This window comes from Dreissena polymorpha, chromosome 1 (assembly GCF_020536995.1).
Source record: "Dreissena polymorpha isolate Duluth1 chromosome 1, UMN_Dpol_1.0, whole genome shotgun sequence".
NCBI classification, from domain to species: Eukaryota; Metazoa; Mollusca; class Bivalvia; order Myida; family Dreissenidae; genus Dreissena; species Dreissena polymorpha.
Window position 1 is genome coordinate 162,344,573 of NC_068355.1, and position 20,888 is coordinate 162,365,460.

At 32.4% G+C, this 20,888-nt stretch overlaps 1 protein-coding gene across 2 annotated transcripts in view; it reads right to left on the bottom strand.

Moving 5' to 3' along the window:
- Window positions 1-882: 882 nt before the first annotated feature.
- Window positions 883-20,888, bottom strand: part of LOC127867557 (mitofusin-1-like) — a 45,286-nt gene continuing 25,280 nt past the window's right edge. For both annotated transcript variants that reach the window (XM_052408829.1, XM_052408837.1), the window contains 9 exons: window positions 16,109-16,230; window positions 15,468-15,582; window positions 12,385-12,495; window positions 9,828-9,930; window positions 3,941-4,131; window positions 3,795-3,827; window positions 3,462-3,619; window positions 2,412-2,546; window positions 883-1,423 (listed from right to left, as the gene is read on the bottom strand). In XM_052408829.1, the coding sequence (XP_052264789.1) occupies window positions 1,300-1,423; window positions 2,412-2,546; window positions 3,462-3,619; window positions 3,795-3,827; window positions 3,941-4,131; window positions 9,828-9,930; window positions 12,385-12,495; window positions 15,468-15,582; window positions 16,109-16,230 (1,092 nt within the window). In that variant the 3' untranslated portion in view covers window positions 883-1,299. The remainder of the gene's footprint in view (window positions 1,424-2,411; window positions 2,547-3,461; window positions 3,620-3,794; window positions 3,828-3,940; window positions 4,132-9,827; window positions 9,931-12,384; window positions 12,496-15,467; window positions 15,583-16,108; window positions 16,231-20,888) is intronic.

Sequence of the window (20,888 nt, forward strand, 5' to 3'; positions counted from 1 at the left end):
TTAGTAGAATTTGCATCAGAAAATTTACGACACGAGATTTATTCATTTGAAATAACCAAAAGCTGTTCAGCAGAAAATTCATTCATGTTCGCCGGCATGTACAATATTGGGAAAGCCCAACAAGTCTCTACATATTTGTTCATACGGAATATAGACACAATTCATGTTCTACAACAAACAGGAGTAAACGTCTGCATTTGCATTACAATTGTCGTTTAGAATTCATTTTAAACAAACATAATACGATTTATGGTTCCATTAAAATGTAGTTTATATATTTTCAGCAACATTCCACGTTTATATTCATATGTTGATTCATTAAAAAAAAAATTTGACAAAAATTGTTCATATTCACTTTAAATAATTAATGTCTTTTTATATGACGAAAAGGTATAGGTTAAGCACAATATTGAAATAATGCTAAATGAATGTTAAAGTGAAGCCAAACATTAAATAAATACGGTCAAACATATAAATCTTTCGATGCAATACAAACAATTGTAAATGTGTTTGTATTTACTTCGCACAATGTATTTTAACATTATATTTGACTTCTTATCAACACAAATGATAAAAACAAAAGGACATCGCTGAATTCATTTAGGTAATGTTACAGTCAAAAGAACATATACTCCGGATAGCTCAAACATAATGGAACGTAAATGATTGAATTCAATAACATCGCTAGTTGAGATTGATACGACATATCTTTTATATCCAGTTTAATGGGTAATTATCCACAAACTGAGCAGCGCAACAATGATATCTTCGAAATTTACATAAATGATAAAATTCAAGACAATAAAAATAAATGAAAAACCTGTTTTCCTATCAATATGTACATTCACTTTTACACTTTAAGTAAATATATAATTCGATCATTTCAATTTTAAGTTAAGAAAAGGTTGCGTACAGCGCTTTTGCATTGAACTCATTTACAGACAAATAGTTAAATGATAACTATTTACTTGTATAGATTTCATTTCTTAAAATAACGAAATTGTTTCTTTATAACAGCATGTGATACTTTCTATTGTAGAGTCAAATATTTATTGGCGTTGATGTCCAATATTATCACGAACATTCTTGATGGAGCCCAAGGAAATCGAATATCCCATTGCGTTCAACCCATTTTGAATACTCCTATATTTGTGTTTAGTCTTCAAAAGTCCAACAACTACCATTTCCACTTTATCACTAATTTTTCGACGCACCAGGCTATAAATGACGAATATCAATGTTGAAAACATCAAGATTATGATTGTACATGAAAAAGTAAAAGCAATTTGCACGGGTTTTTCATGCGGTACTGTCTAAACGTGTATACAGAATTTGGGCGCCACTCGTACTATCAGAATGTGGTGGATTTTGAACGGCTTCAAGTAGATCCGCAACCTGTCTTTTAAGAACGTTAACTTTCTCCCTGAAAGAAAAATGGACACTTATTGCTGAGATATTTACAATGAATAACGAATGCACTGACACGTGCAATTTCGTATAGACCAAAAAACGTATATAGATGTGATGTTCATGGGATAAGAATGCAATTTAAAAAAAGGAACTTCTCACTCAGCTTCATAAGTGCTGGTATAATGCTCTGAGTATTGCTACATGTAACGACCATGTGTTTCACACAACAGCATGTTTATAAGCAATTATGAATAATTCACAATGAAGACCAACAAAACCTATTTATATAATAAATGACTGATAACTGACACAATACATTTCAAAGGTTTAATTTTTCCTTAAAATACAACAAAATATTTACCTGAATATAGAACGCGAAATAAATAATTGATTTGTTTGCATATCTCAATTCCAACAGAATTTAGTAAGACAAAATCGTTCTTATGAAGTCTTTCGATGGTCTTTATCAATTGTTTAATAGATTTGTTTTCCTTTGTGAACTGATTAAGTTGTGTTTTATCATACTTATAAAGTTAAAGTATAGAACTACGTTACAGTTATTGCGTGAATCATTTGGCCGTTATATTACATTATATTGTTACATTTACATTATTTAAAGTCCACGCTATTGAAAAACAATATTGGAACATTGTCGTCTGTTTTTGTTAACAAACAATTTTTATTTCGCTTAACACTTTTTCTAAATGGAAATATATATCTTTCACCGTTTTATTGGTTCACACGGATTGAACTTAAGTCCATATACATAAAAGGCTATCGGGTATATATATGCTTAATCCGATTAACTATCAAGCACGTAACACCACTTTTTTTATCCATTCGATTTTATTTCTGTTATGCTATTTAAGTCGGTAAGATGTCAATCTGAAACGATTTTTACATAATGAAACTGCTCTTTGTGTAAGCGGACAGGGTCTTTAAATAAATCTCCAGTGTTGTTTTTGCCCTTCAATATTCAGTAAAATAATTCATATTATTACCTCCTTTCTTCAGTTGTTTTTGACAGGCTTTGGAGTTTTCTGATGCCTTCATTCATTTGAGAATCCTTATGTTCCAAGTCGGTGCATGCCAACTCCAGCTTCGCATTTAATTCGTCACGTAGATCTCTAAATTCTCTTTTTAAAAAAGGTACGCTGTTTTAATTATGTTTTGATTGTTGTCATAATTAAGACATTAGTAGAGCATCAATTTTATACAAATATACACAAACAAATTGTGTGAAATGCACGAAAATAACGTTTCGCGCCTTTACAAAGTAAAAACATCACTCTTATATATGTTTTTGGTTTTTGAAGCAACTAACTGTCCGTGACACGCAGTGCATATGTACCATGATGTATCAAACATTAACCCAATATATCTTCTTGTACTTACACATACTATAAACAAAATATATATACAGTTTCATGTTAATACGAAGCAAACTGTAAGACAAGTTCGCAACACAAAATACACATGTACAATTATGTACATGTCCAAATTTTGCCTTAGCTAAAGGAAATAATTCTCTGCAAAGAATTTTGTGATATATGGTACATTTGTTGCACTTTTATTTAGTAATGAAAATATAAAGTAGCATGTTGACCAAAAGAAAACCAAGAGGAAAGTTCTCGACACTGTGACAGTGACACAAAACTTTATCTGTACTTAATTATATATTGCATTACGTTCATGTAACACATTAATTCATGCATTCCACCAGACAAGAGTTGAAAAAGGTTCGAGTCAGTCCAGTCCACTAATTGTTATATCATGTCAATCGGTAATTATTGCATAATATGTCTTGAAAATTAAAGCACTACGTGTAAAGTTAATTGAAATGTATGCATTTAATGTATTTACCGGCGGATGTTCGTACTTTAGTGGCTAATATTTATTTTACAAATGCAGCATAACAATCACGTTCATTTTTCTGAAATAGGTGCAACGTCACAGACCAATAGAACGAACGACCAATCGACCGACCGACATAGTGATTTCAGAATACCTCCACAAACTTCGTTTGTTTAGATATAAATAATAGGTCGTACTTAGAAATTCGTTTAACTGTAGAATCGCAAAAGTCTGTTATAACTATCTCAACAGTCTCGCCAGCATTCTTTATAAAATCCTGTTTTATAATATTCTGCTCATCCCAACTAAGTTTTTGATAACCAGCTGTTGCAACGACGCCTATGCTGCCGGTCAACTGAAATATATATAGTCACTAACGAAGATTGCATTAAACAAAATTAGTTTTCGTAATGTTCGCGAACAATTTAACACAATGCGGGCAAAAACATTAATTGCATATTTTAGAGAAAAGCTAGCATCTTATGATAAAATTGGCAAAACATCAAATATAACGGACTTAAATCTCATACCAATGACATTGCTACTCCGCCCGCAAGGCCTACCTGAAAAATAGGGAATATTCTAGATATGAAACTAATATACATAAGATGCAGCACGTGTATCCAAGCGAATGCGAACATTTACACACAAAATATATTGTTTTGAATATACATACGAATGGTGTAGCCAGAACAGCAACAGGGGCAAACACGACAAGAAACGCCATTCCGCAGGTTTTTTTGTTCAGTTTGAACGAAAAATCTGTTTTAAAGTTGCCGAATCGTCGATTCACATCCACGTCGTTTTGTGATAATGTTGTGCCAGATTTTTTATCCTTGAGTTTTCGTAGAACTCTTTTAGCTTTTCCTGAAAACGCCCAAATATCTATTTAATGTTTAATCTAAGTAAATTTCATTTAAAAAGAGTCTTATCTATATCTTAAACTTATCTATAAAATCAAGAATACATACTAAATAAAATATCATTTTAACCTTATTCTGGTTAAAGGGGCCTTTTCACAGATTTTAGCATGCATGGAAGTTTGTCATTAAATTCTTTATATTGAAAAATGTAAACCTTGGTTATAAAAGGCTCCAGTAAAAAAAAAACAAGAATAACATTTCTGTATTCTGGATTCCTGTAGTTAAAGTCTACCGTTAAGACCACTCGGCCGTCCGTGTTCATACAATAACGAATGCATTTAATACTTTATATAAGCAATCCTCATAGTTTCACAAAATAAAACGACAACAACAGAACTCTCATAATTATTCAATCAGTTCGAGTTTCAACGCTTTATAATTTTCAGGTTTTTAAATCGTCAACAAATTAATATAATTGATATTCTAGAGCATGGTAAATGCTCAGTATTATTGTTTCCTCACCCATATCATAACTAAAACGAAAATGTGCGAATCTGATACAACTTGTTTTAATTTTGTCAATTTACCAAAACGTTAAAAGGCCCCTTTTAGCTGAAGGTTCACGTCAGATTGTATTTTAATAAATCGTCATTTTTTGAAGTACACCACTCACTGATCGTTGTAAATGCCTCACTCAGCAACTTTGACAAAATAAACATTTGCGCCTTTATTTTCAAATTGACGTATTTCGACCCGAATTTCATAAGAACTCGCAATGAAATCAGTAGAATAAAAAAGATACACTGATGATGTTTCTTGAGTTACATGAGTACTTGCGTGCACGTCATGTTCTGTGTTTTAAACTAGAAAAGTGCATTAAACATCATTTTCTTACATTAAAATTGATTCCAATTTTAAATGAATGGAATGCTTCTTGGTGGAATGGGCCTCAAAAGTCCAATTCAACCCATTTTTTTTTATAACTCATCAGCGTCAATATTTACAATAAAAATACAAGTCTTGACCACAACCTCACTTTATGTAACACATCTGCAAAGTGGTTTAGAATCTCCATCAATGGTGGACAGTCTTGTTTACCCACTCGTATTTTATACGGGCATAAATAAGCTTAAAACTAGGATTGCGCTTCAAAAAGCAATTAATAATGCGTCATAAATTAGAAGCAAATTCCTTTGCAGTCATCATATTATAAAAGCAACGGTCAAATATGCATTTCTATTATGTGAGTTAGCATTTTATAGATAACGTCGCGTTTTACAATTGCACTCATAACCACATGAGCGCCACCAAAATGTATTGCACTTCTTATATGTGAATAATACTTGATATGATCATAGCACTCGTCTCATTTATTTGCTTGAACAAAGGTTTCTTCATGCTTTTTTTATTCAGTATAATACATACAATGTATACATGTATATGATCATAAAACAGAGTGATACTATGTAGCAGCAATAATTTTCAGACATGTTATACAAAATATGCTAATATATATAGTTTTTTGACTTTGTGATTTCCTTTAGATAAAAAAGGAGAAGAATAGAAGAGAAAAGAAGACAGGAAAAAACAACAGAATAGTTGTGAATAAGGATTAGTTGCATAAAGAAGGTAGAGAGCATACTGGACTTGTTTATGAAAGTTCAATGTTTTTCCATTTTTGTTCAAATATATGAAGTGTATCATTGTTGAGGGCTATTTCTTTTTCAATTTGGATCTTCAGTTTTAAATAATTGATAAAACAGTTCATTGTAGGTATTTGTTGTTTATATTTCATACTGAATATAAAATATTTCATTAATACAATTATGTAGTTCACAGCGTTATTAACCTCTTGTATTTTGAAAGTATTTACCCCTAAACTGATGCCTAAGAGAGATAGTTTAACATTTAATTGTTGTTTTCTATAGAAAGGTTGTTGACTGATTCCAAAGATATTAAATATGTTAACACTCCCAGAAAAAGTGTTCTATTGTTTCAATATGTTCACTTCACATATCACATAGATTTGTGTTGGATAGGTTGCACTTAAAAATATATTTATTTGTAGCTATGATTCTCTGGATGTATTTATATTGAAAATTTCTCAATGTGCTATCTGTAGTTGATCTATATGGCATGACATATATTTGTTTCCAATTAAATTATGTTTCTCCAAGAAGGTTTTGCCATTTAGTTTTAGATTTCGGCAGAGTTTTTAATTTGAATTGTGTAAAATATTTTGTTCGTTTTGTTTTGTTTTGCAATAATGTTTTCTACGAATGTTTTTTGAATACATGGTGTGTTATTTATATTGATAACAGCTTTAATATGTATGGGTATACTTTTGATCAACGTTATCAAAAGTATAGAAGTCGTTTATTCTGTAGTCGTATAATTGATCTACATATTTTATGTTTCGTTCGAACCAATGTTTATAGAAAAACGTTAAATTGTTAGAAGTTATGTCTTTATTGTTCCATAGAATGTTTGACTGTTTATTTTGGTTTCTTAATTATGAGTAACTTTACAACATGCCGATAGAACATTCGATAGAAATATGTTTTTGGTTGCAATTTCATCTAAGATATTATTGTCGATATTATATTCAAAAAGTAAGGAGTCACCATATGTTTTAAGAATGTTCTGGTAGAATAATTTCCATTTACTCGTATTGGTATTATCCAAATATCTTTTAACCCCACTATTTGATTGCATTCAGGAATGAATCTATATCTGTAAGTCTGATACCTTCATTTTCTACTGATTGAATTAATTGAGTTCGCTTAATCTTATCTGGTTTACCGTCCCATATAAAATTAAATATTTCTGATTTTATATATTCAATAATGTCGTTTGGTGGGTTTGGGAGAACTGTTAGTGTATAAATTGATTTAGGCAGTGCAAACGTTTTCAATACGGTGTTTTTTCCGATTAGTGTAAGTTAACGATGTTGCCATGATTTTAATTTTTTTTTATTTTTTTGTAATAAAGGTAATATGTTTTTTAGAACTGTTTCATTTTCATTGTTTGTAAAGGTTATTCCTAACGTTGTTGCTTCATCGGATGTCCAGTTGAATTTCATTTCTTTTTTAAGACGAACATTACTTTGTTTAAATTTACCTACTCGTAGCACAGTGCAATTACTTTTGTTTAGTTTAAGGCCAGATGTCATTCCATAAAGGGTTAGCGATTCTATAAGATTATTGAATGAGTCCCTACTGTCATTTAAGAAATAAGTTGCATCGTCGGCAAATAGGGACTGTTTAATTTCTTCATCAGGTTCTAGCGATATTCCCTTTATATGTTTATTTGATTGGATATAGTGTGATAGATACTCGATGCATATTATAAATAGCGAGGATGAAAGTGGACATCCTTGTCTTACCCGTCGTTCGATGTTAAAACTGTTAGAGAAAAAGCCTTTGTTTATTATTATACTGTTTATATCGGTATAAAAAAGTTTGACCCATTTAATTAGACTTTCACCGAAGTTCATATTTTCTAACCAAGAGAACATAAACGAATGGTCTAGTGAATCGAAAGCTTTTTCGAAGTCTGCGAAGAAAATGAGGCCAGAATTGTTTGGTTGGTTAAAATAATTTATGCATTCTTGTATCAAACCTACGTTTTCACCAATGTAACGTCCTTTAATGAAACCAGATTGAGATCTTGAAATGACTGATGGTAATATTTTTTTAATTCTGTTTAATATACTTTTAGTTGCGATTTTATAATCGTTGTTCAGTAAACTAATCGGGCGCCAGTTTGATAACGATTCTAAGTTTTTTCCAGGTTTTGGAATGAGTGAAATTTTTCTTGTTTTTGTAGCGTAGTTAAGTTTTCGTTGTTAAATGAATAGTTTAGTAAATTAATTAAATATGTTTTTATATCATTCCAAAATATTTTATAAAATTCGATTGTGATGCCATCAGATCCTGGACTTTTGTTATTTTGCATTTCTTTTAGTGCTAACCCACATTCATATTCATTTAGTAATCCGTCGCAAAGTAGTTTTTCCTCTTGATTTAAAGCATGATGTGTATTTTTTAAAAGGGTGTTATTTTCAACATGTTTTCGTTTATAGAGGATTCGAAAAATAAACGTTGTTCTTCTAATATTTGAGTTCTGTTTGTTATATCTTCGCCATTTACCACTAATTTGTGTACAGTTTTTTGTTCACTTCTACGTTTTTCTATGTTTGTAAAGTATTTTGTATTTTTTTCATTGTGTTCAACTTGCTGTGCACGTGCTCTTAATAGTAACCCATTATGATGTGTATGATAAATTCCTTCTAATACTTGTTTTTTTGATGTTATTTCATTTTCAATGTCTTTGGTATCGTTTGTGTGTGGTTCATGTAATTGTTTTTCAAGTGTTTCAATAATTTTGATAGTATCAGTTTCAAGTTTGTGTTTTTCTTTTTGTTTAAATGACGTGTATCGAATTGTTGTGTTTCGCATATTTCCTTTTATTACTTCCAATAATATGTTTGGGTTCGCATCTTTATTATTTTGAACTGTGTTGAATATTTCTTGTCTTATTTGTGTTTGATATTGTGTATCTAATAAGATGCTGTTATCAATTTTAAAGTATCCTGGGCGTCGTTCAGGTTGTATATTGTGTAGTTTAAGTTCAACTAGAGAGTGGTCAGTCATAAAGCCTGGTTTTATGCTACCTGTGTCAATAACGTTGCAAAGTGACTCAGATATTTAAAAAAAGTCGAATTTACAGAATATTGTTGGTTTCGTGTTTGAGTGCCAGGTAAATTTGCTTTCGTTTGGATACACTGTACGCCAGATGTCTATCATATTGTAGTTTTCAATTATGTTGTTTAAAATGTTTCTATTTTTAGGATGAGAATAAAGGTTTCCCTTCTTTTTATCTATTAATGGGTTAAATACAGTATTGGAATCACCACCGACTTTAATGTTCTATCTTGGTTATTAATTATAAAGGATTGTAATGTTTCGTAAAAAGTGGAATCATCAGTGTTAGGACCGTAAACGTTGATTAATGTTAATTGTGTTTCGTGTATTTCGATATCTATACTTGCTTGTCTGCCAGTTAATATTTCGTGAAAGTTATCGAATGTGATCCCTATATTATTTTTTATCAGAAAGGCAATGCCTTGTTTATTAATACGCTGTCCACTGAGATAGATGTCTCCGTCCCATTCATCTTTTAAGGTTTGTGCTAAAGTATGTGTCAAGTGACTTTCTTGTAATAGGCATATACGTTTTTTTTCGTACAACCATTTGAAGATTTTTATGCGTTTTTCTTTATTGTTTAGCCCTTTTACATTTAGAGTGCATAATTTAATCATTTGAAGAGGTAAAGGGTGATGTAATGATAATTGTGTGTGCTTGTCCAGTAAGTTTCTGTTTTGAAACATGTCCATTTGGTTTCTCTTATAGAACATAAGATGTCCATACATACAAACAAAAATAAAAAGCAAAAAATTAGGGATACAAGAAGATGAATATTTCATAGACATGGAGAAGTAAAAAGAGATAATCACAAAAGTAAGAGAAAGAAAACACGATAAAACAAATTGTCCCCAATAGAGACATAGACAAAAAAGAACAATTAGTACAATTTGATGTCCAAACGGATCAGGTTGATCTACGTATCTGATGCGTTAGAACAGCAAAAAAGGTAAGCAAGACGACACACCTAACATTTATAGACAACTTTTTTTACCTGCAATGTTTTCTTTTGACATGGTGACGATGTGTTCAATGTTTTTTTCACATAAACTTTGTGCCAATTGAAATATCCTATTTTTCAGACGCTCGTGTAGTCTCTGTAACAAATATAATAACTTCACAATTAAAATGAGGCAAGTTAATAAAAGAGCGTTGATTAAAATTATATCAATATTTTAGAGTAACATTTAAATATATATAAAAAAAACGTTTTCTCTGAAAACATCAGCTATCTTTTCACAAAAAATTAAGCAAGTATTTATATGAAAAATATATCTGCGCCGCTATAATTTCAATTTATTAAAGCCACACACCTCGCCTCTGAATTTGAAATGAAATACATGTTAATCAATACATATAGATGCTATTTGAAAGTGTGCACAATTGTCATTAAATCTATAGCCTAGTTAGCAAGTAAAAATATTTATTTTTTTCAAATGGTTCTGCTTTTAAAACCGAAAGTAGGATTTCTAAACGTATACGTCCATTCATTTCGACAAACGCAATTATTTTTAAGTTTCAAAGCGCAAAAAGACAGATTTCTACCTTGTAACCATCAGATATATTCTAATTGGCATAGATAAAATTAAATATATAGCCTAGTTAGCAAGTAATTTATTATTTTTCAAACGGTACCGCTTTTAACACCAAAAGTTGGATTTCTAGACGTATGCATCCATTCGACAAACTTGAGTATTTTTAAAGTGCGAAAAAGACGGATTACTACCTTGTAACCACCATATATATTATAATTTGCATAGATACAATATGTTTCTTAATATTTAAATTAACTATGCCAAATAAGGTTTGTGGCTTTAATTAAAAAGTCCTTTTTAAATTCTTTATATTCAAACAAGCAAAAACGGGAATAGCTAGCAATTCAAGCAAAATACTACAGCGGTTCAATTAATAAAGGAAATAGAAACAACACGAATGAATATTCCAAAAAATAAATTAAATACGCTCAAAATTATCGCGACACCGTGATAATTTTGATAAAGTTAAAGATTTGAACTTAAAAACAAGGCTTTGACATTTTTAAGCGCTGTTGAGAATCTCTACCAATATAAAATGTGATACGCCTTTTTGCCATCTTCATTATTGAAATGTTGTATAATAAAATGCAACATGCATTAAGCACACCAAAAAATTGATTGTGATTTTTTTCAGCAAACACCTTTCGTTCAAGAAATTTCTAATTTTATTTTAATAACAGTCACCTGACATAAGACATTTTCTCACTTGCAAAAATCAAATATCACGCATACTCCTCCCATCATGATATAATATTTATAAGTGTGATGATACCTGATTTTAATGAATAGGTTTCGATCATATACCGCTGTCAAAACTGCAATATTTTAGCTGCATATATATACAAGAAATATCGGATTATGATGTTCTGCAATTTTACTTTAAGCTTTCAGCACAAATGGCACTTATTCAAAAAATCGTTAATTTAAACACGCATTATTGCATAAACTCTATCTATAATGCCCTCTGGCGGGGTGCAGAAACTTCGTAAAAGGAGGGCTTGAACGGGAGAAATCGTGTATTAACAATGCGATTCACGTGCCGTTCAAGCCCTGATATGTGTTTTTCATATCCATAATCTGGTCCACGCGCAGTTACTTCCCTTCTCCAGCCTTCGACGACTTTCCAAGCATAAATGAGGAACTGAATAAGCACCAGTTTCCTCATGCATGCAGGGATAATTACTATTTCAATCAACCTCTCAAGTTATACCATCTGCACTCTCTTGACAACAGCTTTATTTTATTGGCAACGTCAATGAAGTTAAGGTTATTTACTCAACACTTTCAAAAGACTATGCTGTAAATGTAAGTTTTTATGTACATGTACCTTCAACGTTACTGCTGTATATTCCAAAATAATTCCTAATTTCTTACTTTGAGCGGCCGCATTTCAACTTTACATTAATCCACTGTTTAAACACATTTCAAATCGAAAACCGCCTATCCGAAGGAAAAGCCTCGTCATTTCGGATGATGACCGAGTGAGGCATATGAAAAACACAACCTTGAACTGTATTGAAATAATCGAATTATTTTGTCAATGTCGAATGAACAAAACATATTGTTTTCAATGTTATTTAAACTTATTTTGGTATGTGTGAATTGTTTATGCAATAATACAAAAAATACACATTTTCTCGGACATGATCATCTGCGGGCGCTCTCAAAATCCGTTCGGGCAGGAACGGATTTTTCGAGCACCCGCAGATAATCATGCCCTCGAAAACGTGTATTATTCCTATATTCACTTGACATATTGTTTTTTTCGGATATGGTTTCTTGATCTATTTAGAGGTTCAAGTGTACAATCTTTTGGGTTTCTCATGTGAAGTTGAGGAAAAAGGTAAATTCTCGGGCGAATCGTTTTAAGAAGAATCACCGTTTTGATTATTCTATCTCATTTGAATATTTAATAAATAGCTAAACCTTTATATAATTGATCGAATAATACGGTTTGCGCAAAATGTTCGCGAATATAAGGCTTTTTTGTAAAAAGAGCAATCGTATAACTCAAACCTGTTTGTAATCATCAGGTGAACCATGGAAAGGCGTTTCAGTTCGACTCGGAGTTTCGATGTCTTTCTTTGGATCAACGTTTTCAGCAAGTGTCGTCAAATATTTTGGTATCTAGTTAAAGTAGGTTACTTCGTATAAATGTCTGATCAGTTCTCATGACATGATAGAAAATATGATTATGTAACATCGTGTTCTGATCTCTGTTTTAAAAGTTTAATCAACCATGGTACTGTTAACTACCTTACAACAAACTAACTCATTTTTCATTCACATACTTGTTTAAACAAAAAGTATAAGCCAAATCATAAATAACCAAACTCAACAACGAAATGAATATTTATAGCAAACGAATAGGCGAGACACATAAACATATACGCGCATAATGGCGTGGAAAAGAACATTAATTTCTTAAATGTCACATCAGTATCACTCAGGTTTGCATACGTCTGTTCAAGCATCACACCTGTCTTTTTCATTTCATACAGGGCCATACACAATGTGCGGCTGCATCAGAACTATCCATTAAATACCATACACGATCAACATATAGTGTTATACATGGTAGTAACAATTTATGTTGGTTGTATACAAGCCTGTTCTGTATGATGAAGGGTCGTAATTAGTATGATAAATACATTATTACCCGTTAGATGTTCATTATTGCGGTGATAAACAATTACGTTCCGAAGCGCATGAAAGTATTAGGTTAATGATAATTTGATATCATCGTAACGAAACACTTTGTATTACCCAACAAACAACACAACATCCGTTAATTAGTTCGAGTATAAAACAATTTTACAAATAAAAGTGATATGCATAGTATTAAAACTGTAAAATCTACGCTTCTCCCTTTGCCCGCACATTCCAAATTTATAGTATAACACACGATTGCTATAATTGTGGTTGCATGTACTTCGTAATGCAGGAATAACGTGTTCTTCAAAACTTTGCTTGATCGTGTTGCCTTTGCCTTTATTTTGTGTGATTGTGTAAGGCTGCTGTTTAATGAAAGAACCGTTTGATACCATATTTATAAGAATCATTGGCATATAGGTTTTATAGCGGGGATGAACAAACAGGCACGAACATTCCACCTTCGAAATTGCGAGCTTGTCCTAGCGTTGGCAGAGCCTTCAACACGTTGACTATGAATGTAAATTTTGAGCCAATTTTTATGAAAACCCTTTAACTGTGTTTGATATATAGACTAGAAAAACAATTAGGGACCGGTTATTTTACTTTAGAGTGTGATATATGCCCTAGGCCGGCATGTTTGTAAAGATCTTTTAACAGGTTTAGGTTTATTCAATATATATTCTTATTTTCACTAAATTTAGACTTGCGAGGCATTTTTAAGATACGTGATCTTACAAAGTTTCATCGATTGTCATAGCCGTTACGCCGAACTGAATCAGACAAAAAATATGCACTTAACTATGTAGAATTGTTCTTAACGGAAATATTTATTGACGAGGAACATCGTGATTTAGTGCGACTCTCTTGGTTAGGAATCTTCCTATTTTGTTTCCTTTAATATGGATATGTAGTTACGTAGGAAATAATTGTGCACCTTGCATTCGTTTAAAGAAGTCATTGACTCTATGGAAAGCAAACTGTTTAAGTACACAACCTATTCTGGTAATAAAACTTTCCACTTTCCAACGTTTGCCGTTTTTTAAAACGATCCGATCCCGCGGACATTTCAGAGATCGTCTAAAAATGGTTTATCAAAGGCGTATTAATAGTATTGCGCTTTTGATTTGAACGTGTAGTGAAAGAGGACTAACACATGAATATTTATTTCATACTAGCATGTACTTTTGTGAATAAACGGATGAAAATATATGCACTAGATTAAAAAGAAATTCAGTGTTGCATAAGTTCGACATGTTCATATTCCCACTACGATTAATTTTTTTCTTAAATGATTTACGTATGTAATCGGTTTGATATTTCTGTATTATTTCAGTAATGGGTTTGTAACGTTAATAACCTTAATAACGTGTGTCGTCATTTCCTATAGTGAACATTATATTCCTTGAATCTTGATTCTAAAATAAGGGGTCATATGCTACCTTTGGCGTTCATTTGATATGAGCCCGTATACAGCGTATATGAGGCTTTAAAAAGTGTGCAGATTAAATAACACACTTTTATTTCTAATTTATATAATATAAATTAGTCATAATTTTATTAAATGTAAACTGCACATACGCTCAATCAACAAACACGTAATATATTTAACGTGTATGATGCAAGTCTAATAACGATACATTGTATTTCATGCTGATATTAACCGTTTAAATATTTATAAACATCGCTTTATTAACAGGCAAGACTTTAAAATGCTTAACATTCAATTGTATAGGGCAGTACAACCGACATGCTCCATTAACGGTACTGTCTTGTTATAAACTACATGTAGATTTAAGGGACATAAAAAACCTCAAATGCATGTGTTTTTGCGATCATGAAAATCATTAATTTATGGAACAGTGTGCAAGTGTATTTCATTCCATAAACAAATATCATACAGCGGCGTCTAATTAGACACATATATTGATATAACCACCAAATATAAAGAATGTATTTCGGATACATATTTCCACATAAGATTCGGCAAAAAGTGGAGATGTTTGCTTATTTCGATTTTATTCCGGCTAGAAACAATCCAAAACAGAATTGTGCAATAGCTTTTAGACTTGACAATTTAGATTTTGATATATTTGCTACATAAGTGCTTATCCTCTCAAAATAATACAGCTTCTCAATCAGTCTCAATGACTTCAGGCAAATTATTAGTTCTAAATACTCAGACTTTAGCAATTAATACTAGTTCTCATATCCCCAAAGTATCAAAACTTATAACCATATTATTGAAGCTCAACGTACGGGATCTCTGCACAACTCATCTTCTGGAGCTTTTTCAGAAGGCCTTATGAAAATCTGGACAGGGGCTTCTGAGACTATTTTCGGCTTTGGAAACCGTAAAGATGGGTGGGCTGAAAAACCGAATGAGGGGCAACATGGCGAATATTTTCCCCCCGGAGGTTTTAATGGGATCATACCAAGGTACATACCGTTGAACGCAGAAACTCAATTTCTGTCTCCGTGCTTTCATCCAAAGCCGACATAGCTGAACGCACATTTCTCAACTGATCATTGTTTGTGTCCTGTGCTATTATAGTCAATTCCCTTTAAAATAATCATACAATATAAATATGTATATAACAATTGTAATAAATAATACTAAGCAAAGGCGCGGGTATATTTACAAGCACCATATGTGCATATCTTACAAAAATGACGGTGATGGCTGCGGTGAAAAGATGAAATCTTGCGTACAAATACATCCATGAAAGGAGCTTTCTGGAAAGCTATGCATTTGCATTAAAAGTCTGATAGCAAATACAGAAACTTTCATTCAACTGTTCATTTTATAAATGGTATTTTTCGTCGTTGTTTTGTTATGAAGAAAAACAGATTTTTGTCGTATTTGACCCTTGCCAGTATGGATTGGCATGATGTCCGCTGTAATTGCAATTATCCGAATTACCATTGCTAAACTGTAATAATCTATCAAAAAAGATTCCCCACTGTTCAGCTAATAGACATACGTATTTTTTTGAACATAAATATAATTGATTATTTTTCTGTATTCACTGCGAAACACAATCGTTTAAATATCTATATCTAAATGATAAAATGTATATCAATCTACCTTCCTTGTATAAGCCACTGTAGCGCTTCTTCGTTTCGGTTTGCCAAGTTTGCACACATTTCTTTCCAACTCTGAACATGTCTTTGACATTTTGTTGCAACAGCAGATTTGGACACGAAATCCTTCAAGCATATAATACCACGTTTAAACAATTGTACAACACAGACATAAACGTTTCACAATGATTGGAAAATTTAGCCAATTCTAAAGAGATACACATAAAATTGCTCATTTGTTTTGTTACTGATCGGTTTCTCATGCAAATATACCACGATAGGTTCGTTTTAAGATAGCAACTTTCGTAGTATTTTACAAAAAATTACTGAATCATAAATCATGGTCAGTTGGGAGCTGACACATAACCTTAATTATCAATATGTTACGATTGAATATTAACATACTTCAGATATGCATAGATGAAGTTGAATACCAGCGGAGGGAAGAATAAGATATCGATAGATATACATTCATTAACAGACAAGGAGGCAAACATCATACCATACGTCTTATATAGATCATTCATAATATTTTGCGTGTTGCAATTCTCATGCTAGTGTTAAGATCGGAATCATTATAACTTTCTTTCAATTAGCAATATTATAAGTTAAGATTGAACAAAAAGGCGTAAATGCCCGTTTGCTTATTAGCAATCGTAGCACATGATCAATACTGTCATACATTTGTGAAACTGGGATGTTGATAAGTAATTTTCTGATGTATTTTGTACATTAATGAACATCAATGAACTATTGTCTCGTAATCATTATTATTACAACTACGGTTAATAATAGTTATAATTTCAATTGATTGCAATATGTCGAATAACGTTATTTGTCTGCTTCGGGTAAGCAGTAAATACATATATATGCTTTCTTATTTAACATGATCACGAAGTGCTTTAAATAAGATAACTAGTTAATACCAACGTGATCGTATTAACTGTATATACAGTTTATATGGTCATACGTGTTCGTAAATATGAGACAACTTTATCACAATTATTTGTAAAATCAGTGTTTTGAAATCAGTATACATTTTAACGACTAGCAGTACTAGTTTAAGTGTTTAGTGGCAAAATGCCTTTTCCGGTAAGATAATACAGAAATAACGAGCAAAAGTGTCCTTTAAAGGTTCACTTTTAATACTTCACAAGGCATCAAATATAACATATATTCAATACAATTGTGATGCATTGTGTATTTCGAAAAATCACACAAGTTGTTAGTTATATAAAAAAAAAAATCCAAAGAACGCGAGCACACCAAATTATTATTCTTTTTTATACAAATGGCAAGTATAATCATCATCATAATTCTTGAAAACAAAGACATAAAAAGAAGATAACACTTACAAACGGTTTTGCATCCATATTAAGTCATAGAAAAACAACGTTTATCAATGTAATGTAATTTTCATCAAAAATAATTATTTATAAGCAAATCCGTTGGTTTAAACACTATTTATTTAGTTCATTGAAGGTACATATAAGCAAAACAATACAAACATACATATTATTTTCGAACAATATACTAGGCAGGTAGAATTGCAGTATCGCTTGACATAAAGGCTGTAAAATACAATTAGACAGAATTGAGAATGCAGCTCGAGGCGTATACTATGTCTCTCTTCTATCAGTTAGAAGCGCTGCTGTAATGATGTAAACAACCAAACGTATAACAACTATTTAAAGACATGTCAAAATTACGAACAATATAGTACAGTGATAAGCAGTTGTATACTGTTAAGAAACAAAAAAATATTATAAGTGATAATACAAATAGTATAACAGAGTAATGTTGATAACATAAGAGCTAATAAGTTGAGAACGAAAGGGGAAGAAGTGAAGAAGAGTAGAGTTTCAGAATTAGAGAAGTTGCGGTAAGAAAAAAAGCCGTTGCGGGACGGGGCATCGTTAGCAGAATATGGTTTGTTCCTGAGATAGAGTTGGGTTAGAATCTATGACTATCTCGGATGAAAAACTGAACATGTTTGAATATTAATGAGTTTACTTTATATGATCCGTCTTTAACCCCGAAAAGAAGAAGTTGCAAGGTTATGGGTTGGAAACTGGACAGATTGTTCAAAAGGATAACTCTTTTTCTGTATAAATAGAGCAATTGAAGAAAAAGTGATATGTATCTTCAATCGCACCACATTGACAATATGGACTTTGTACAATGTTTTTCGCGTACAAGTGTTTATTTAGACTGCTACAATGCATTTATAAGCGCGCATGTAGGACATTAGACTCCGCTCCCCATAGTAGTAATTCTGGGGAATTCTTTTTTATCTTTACTAAGATTTGCTTTGAAAGCAGAGAGAGATGGAGCCGTTCTTACCGATTCATGTGGATTGTTCCATAAGTTTATAGTTGATGGTAGGAACGATCGTGTTAAACGTTGTGATTTGCATTGAATGCTGCGAATATTGTTAGAATTACGAAGAGGATCAGCCGATCTTTCACCCACGCTAGAGAGGATATGTGTGCACAAATATGGGGGTGATAGTGAATTATACATTTTATAGAAGTGGGTAAGTTTATGTTTTGTTCTATTTTTTTAATGGTTCGAGAGCAGTTATTTAGGTTTTGCAAAAATGCCAAACGTGTTCCCCCGCTGATTATCCTTGCTGCTTCTTGTTGAATCTTTTCAAGTTCTATTTCATCTTTTATAGTAATGTTATCCCATACTATATCAGTGTATTCAAGAATTGGTCTTATAAATGTTGTGTATATCGATAGAAGGGACTTTCTATTGAGCGTAAACTTAAACGTTCGCATTAGATTGATTCTGTGCCATGCTTTCTTCTTGATTGATTCATTATGGTCATGCCAGGAACATGTATCAGAAAAATGTAAGCCTAGATGATTGTAAGACGAAACCTCAGTGAGTTTGCAGTCGTTGAGAAAAAGAGGGGGATGGATTGGGCGGTTGATTTTTCTAGATATAACTAAGGATTCGGTTTTGGATGGATTGAAGGTAACCAACCACTTATCAGCCCAGGAATGAATTTTTGCAAGATCAGAGTTAAGATGATTAGCCGCATCAACAGGTTTGTCGACGATGATGTATAGCGTGGTGTCGTCTGCAAATAAGCGAATTGGACAGTGGATATCTCGTACAATGCCATTTATATATATAAGAAAAAGGAGGGGCCCTAATATAGACCCTTGAGGGACACCAGCAATTATGGGTAATGGGTCAGATTGGCAGCCAGAGATTACAACACACTGGATCCCCCCATGTAGGTAGTCTGTTAACCAAGATAGTATATTGCCCGAGATACCACTTAGTCGGAGCTTGTGAATAAGTGTTTCATGCCATACTCTGTCAAAGGCCTTAGAAATGTCGCAAAAGACGGTTCGAACCTCTTTACCTTGTTCAAGGGCTTTACAAAAGGAGTGATATACCGAGACTAATTGGTTGAGAATCTTTTGAAATGAAGCCTGATTGAAATGAGGTTATACATTCAATAGACCTTAAATGGTTAAAAATATATTTGTGGAGAATTCTCTTGAGACATTTACTTTAGACACTGAAAAGAGAGATCGGTCTATAATTTTCAACATCATGTGGTTCAGACTTTTTGTGAAGTGCACAAACATTTGCTTCTTTCCAGCTCCGTGGGACCCTACCATTACTGAAAAGATGAAAAATTGAAAAGATGTAGTGGACCTGCAATCTCAGATGCAATTTGCTTCAGGAATTGACTATTTATTTGGTCTGGACCTGATGCCTTTCCCGTTTTCATAACTTTTATTGAATCTAAGACACCTTGACGGGAAATAATGAGATCTTCAAAGACGGGGCAATCTGGCTCTTGGGACTGTATGTTGTACATATGCGTACTGGGTGTAGTTAACGTAGAAGGAGATTGGAAGAAGGAATTAAGAATATGCGCTTTATCAAGGGGTGACTCATATATGGTACCATTGTAAATTAAGAGAGGCAACTCGTTATGTGTGGCGTTTTTATTTGTGATTTTTTTTCCAGAAGTCGGATGATGCGTGTTGATTTTCACGTATTAGTTTAGCAAGATTATCAAAGTGAACTTTTTTGCTGATCCGACAAGATTATTAACAGAATTACGTTGTTGACGAAAGATGTGCCAGTGTCGGTCTAAATTGGTAGCGTTGGCTTTTTTGTATGCTCGTTTGCGGCGCCGGATTTTCTTGCGAATATTATTAGGTAGCCATGGAGGATCAGCTGTTCTTATTGTAACTATTTTGTGTGGGATTGTAGTTTCGCAGAAACATATAAGTTTACGTGTGAAATTTGAGGTATATATGTCAGTAATGTTATCACAGCAGCTGTTCCAATCAAAGTTCAGCACAAGTTGTCTTAGAATAGTGTAGTCACCATCTTTAATTTACGTTTAAAATTAGACCTAGCTGTTCTATTGAAGTTTATGACGCAGTAGACTGGACAATGAAATCGGAGTTGCTGGTGAAGAAAAGGTTCTCCAACGCTACTTTTTAGCACTTTCAATGAAGATGTTATCATAAAAAGGTCAAGAATGGAATTCGAGGTTTAAGTAAAATGAGTAGGTTCTTTAATAATCTGTGTGAGATTATACTGTAAAAGAAGGGAGCCCATTTTGATCCTGAACTGTGATTTATTCATGTCGAGATTAAAATCACTTGTGAATACAATGTTCTCAATACCGGTGTCAACGGCAAGTGAGATCAAATCGTTTATGCATTCTAGTAGACAATGACAAGAGTTTGGTGGCCTGTAGAAAGAGCCAGATAAGAGACGCCTTCCCTTGATACGTAATTCAA